Source organism: Pygoscelis adeliae, unplaced genomic scaffold, assembly GCF_000699105.1.
Source record: "Pygoscelis adeliae isolate BGI_AS28 unplaced genomic scaffold, ASM69910v1 Scaffold850, whole genome shotgun sequence".
NCBI classification, from domain to species: domain Eukaryota; kingdom Metazoa; phylum Chordata; class Aves; order Sphenisciformes; family Spheniscidae; genus Pygoscelis; species Pygoscelis adeliae.
Genome location: NW_008823882.1, coordinates 131341 through 134916, shown reverse-complemented (window position 1 = coordinate 134916; position 3576 = coordinate 131341). Strand labels below are relative to the sequence as shown.

The following is a 3576-nucleotide window of genomic DNA, read 5'->3' as shown; positions in this document are numbered from 1 at the left end:
TAACGGCCTCTGTGCATGCACGGGTGAGCGAGGAGACCCCCAGGGCGCTCACAAGCCTTCCCTGGGAGCCTGCTCCCTCTCCGAATGGTGCCCTCCGCTTGTCCTGCCGCCTGCGACTCACGTTAAACGCGTCTTTCTGATCTCCGCGGCCCCTGCGGGGCTGGCAAGACGCGTCCCCAGCCCGGCCGCTTGTCTAGAGCGGCGTCTCACAAGGGCTCTTTGCGCCTGCAGGTGATGGAGGGAGAGCCCTACTATCATTTCAAGCACCGCGGCACCAGGCAGAAAGCCTTGAGCAGGCACTGGGGCTGGAATATGCGCCTGGCAAAAGAGCCAAAGGTAAGGGAGGAGGCGGTTGCAGGGACCGAGGCGTGCCGTGCTGGGCGAGCTCTGCCTTGACACCGACAACGCTGCTTCCCACCCAGGTCCTCTGGTTTGAGCAGCAAACGGTAAAGAGGCGCACGAAGAGAAGCGTCAGCGTGGTGCCGACAGATCCCTGGTTCCATAAACAGTGGTACATGGTGAGATTTCGCCGCTCTCTCTTCTAATCCTCAAGCAAATCACCTCCCTGATGTGTAAACAGGACTAATGCCGACAGTGATGAGGCAGCAGAAGAGTCCTTGAAGGTCACCCGCCGCCCAGGGGCTGATCGAATTTAATCCGTTTTCCAGAACAATGGCATCAATCCCGACCTGAACATCCTCACTGCTTGGAGTAAAGGGTACAGCGGGCTGGGGGTGGTGCTGACCGTCCTGGATGACGGGATCGAGAAGGACCATCCGGACCTGTCTGCCAACTACGTAACTACGATGGGCTGAGCAGCGCGGGCCGCGGGAACCGGCTCCTTCAGGGCGTGTTGTCTCCAGGGGAGGGTGGGAGCTGGTGCCTTTATCCCACCCATGGGACCTTGCAGTGGGAACTCAGCCTCTCCGTGGCTGGATCAAAAGGTTTGGTGTCTCCCGCAGTGAATTTTCACGTCAAGGAAACATTAGGACTTGCACACGCTCAAGCCCCCAAATTAGATGTAATTATAGCAAGCTGCAAAGCCAGTAAAGCTGGTAAGCCCTCACGTGCTCCGAGAGCCGGGAGGAAAGAATAGGTAAATCTTAGGTGTTGTTTGTAACAACATCGTTTCACTGGTTTGTAGTTCCTCTGTCCTCACTGCGCAGCCAGGGAGGCTCACCCTCGGGTGACTCGCCGTGCTGTGCTTTCTCGCCGAACGTGAGCCTGGGTACGATGAAGCAGTACGGCGACGCGCAGAGTTATGCTCCTTTAGTGAAGCCCTGTTTCCAACAGCTCCAGGTTAACCCCACTCAGTTTCTGGGTGCGAAGGGGCCCCCCCTGCCCTCTCCGGGCTGGGCAGGCAGCGAGCTCGTGGGCAGGCAGGGCGATCCACGCTGCCAGACACCGGGCGAAGCGCCAGGAGCCCGTGTTGAGCAGTCACAACCCACGCCAAAAAGCAGTTTGCTCATGCCAGTGCCTCTTTTTTGCAATAGGACCCCCTGGCAAGTTACGACTTCAACAGCAACGACCCCGATCCCCAGCCCAGGTACGCCGCCGGGGACGAGAACCGGTGAGTTTTGCCAGCTGATTGCCCAAGCAAATCCCTTCCCTGTGCTGGGTGCTTTATCTCTCCGGGGGCCGAGGCTGTCCCAGGCCCCTTCGCCCCTCGCGGAGGACGGCTCACACGCTAACTCTGCCCCTCAGGCACGGGACACGCTGTGCGGGAGAAGTGGCGGCTGCAGCCAACAACCGAATCTGCGGAGCAGGCGTTGCGTACAATGCCAGAGTTGGGGGTGAGCCGCCGCCGGGCGGGTGGGACAGGGGTCACCAGCCAGCTCTGGCACCCTGGGGGGGACGCGCGGCCCCAGGCAGGGCTTGCGGGGGGGGTAGAGGGTGCTGCGATGTTACCGCACACCCGGCCGTGGTGCGGGGCTCAGCGCTCCCTGGGGGTTTAACGCCCACCGTGACGCGGGGCTCCGGCAGGCAGCACCAGCACCGTGCGGGCTCGTGGCAAATGGGGTTAAAAGCTGGGAGGACTCACTGGGCTTAATTGCAAAGGGCTTAACGAGGAGCTTCGGGGACAAGATCACGGCAGCAGCCGCACAGACTTACAGGAGCCTGATGTCCTTAGGGCAGCATCGCGTGAAAGGTGCTCAAGGCAACTGCGGGGGCGAAGTGGGGGCCAGCGAGATGCCGCTCAGTCCTTATGTTCACGAGGCATGTGCGAGGCTCACGTCCCCCCGGAGCCGGCGTGGCCTCCCGAGTGCTGCCGCCTCTCGGACACTTCCACCCCTCGTCCTGGCCCTGCAGGTGTGCGGATGCTGGACGGTCCCATCACGGACGTGGTGGAGGCTCAGTCCCTCAGCCTGCGTCCCCAGCACATCCACATCTACAGCGCCAGCTGGGGCCCCGAGGATGATGGGAAGACCGTGGACGGGCCAGGCGTGCTGGCCGCGGAGGCCTTCTACAGGGGCGTCACCAAAGTAAGGTCAGCGCTGGCCTCGGGGACCTCGTTGGCACGAGGACTCCCTGCTCACCCCCCCTCTGCCTCCCCGCTGCCAGGGACGGGGTGGCCTCGGCTCCATCTTCATCTGGGCCTCCGGCAACGGCGGGATCAACTACGACAACGGCGCCCGCCGTCGCTCCCCCCCCCCGGGGGCCAGCGTCCTGGGGGGCGGCCGGAGGCCCTGGTACGGCGAGGGCTGCTCCGCCATCCTCACCACCACCTACAGCAGCAGGACCACGAGCGAGGTGCAGATCGTGAGTGCCGTGCCGGCTCTGCCAGAGCAGCGACCCTCGGGCAGACACCGGTTCCCAGCACAGAGCGTGCTCATCCGAGCCCTCCTTACCTGGGGAGGGGGAGAGAGGCTTTATTAAAGCGTTGGTACCTTAGACCCCAAAAAGCGCCAAGGGACCCGGAGGGAGCGTTTACTGAAGTTACCCAACTCCAGCCAGTCCTGTCCTCTGCTCCAGCAGCAGACAACAAGTGCCGAGACCCCCCCCTTCTCCCCCACAGGTGACCACCGACCTGCACCACCGCTGCACCGACAAGCACACGGGCACCTCCGCCTCGGCCCCGCTGGCCGCGGGAATGATCGCCCTCGCGCTGGAGGCCAAGTAGGTGACCGCCGCGGCAGCAGGACAGTCCCCAGGGAGAGCCTGGTGCCTCGCCAGAACCCTGCAGGGACAAGGAAGGGGGACTTTGCTACCGGGCAGGTTTGGGGGTGTGGAGCTGAGGTCTCCCCGGGCTCTGGTGGGCCAGCCTCTTCTCCCAGGACACTGCGGGAGAGCGGCCGGAGGCAGGAGGAGAGTTGTCCTCTGGAGGTCTCTGTTGCTCCCATTTTGGCAGTGAAGGAGGTTGTGGGGGGACCAGTTGGACCCAGACAGCTAACTTACCCACGTCAGAAGTTAGAAGAGCCAAATCTCGCCCTCAAAAGCTAACCCAAAGCAGAGACCTCTGTCCCCACGTCCTCCTTGCTTCCAGCCCAGCACTGACCTGGCGCGACCTGCAGCATCTCGTCATCAGGACCTCCAAGCCTGCTCACCTGCAGACAGAAGACTGGGCCGTGAACGGGG

At 62.9% G+C, this 3576-nt stretch overlaps 1 protein-coding gene across 1 annotated transcript in view; it reads left to right on the top strand.

Annotated features, from left to right (window-relative positions):
* Positions 1 to 234: 234 nt before the first annotated feature.
* The window catches only part of PCSK4 (proprotein convertase subtilisin/kexin type 4), a 19204-nt gene continuing 15862 nt past the window's right edge, over positions 235 to 3576 (top strand). The window contains exons 1-9 of the mRNA XM_009334758.1: positions 235 to 336; positions 423 to 518; positions 669 to 797; positions 1494 to 1570; positions 1705 to 1793; positions 2311 to 2483; positions 2563 to 2760; positions 3017 to 3117; positions 3485 to 3576. Coding sequence (XP_009333033.1) covers positions 235 to 336; positions 423 to 518; positions 669 to 797; positions 1494 to 1570; positions 1705 to 1793; positions 2311 to 2483; positions 2563 to 2760; positions 3017 to 3117; positions 3485 to 3576 — 1057 coding nt within the window. The remainder of the gene's footprint in view (positions 337 to 422; positions 519 to 668; positions 798 to 1493; positions 1571 to 1704; positions 1794 to 2310; positions 2484 to 2562; positions 2761 to 3016; positions 3118 to 3484) is intronic.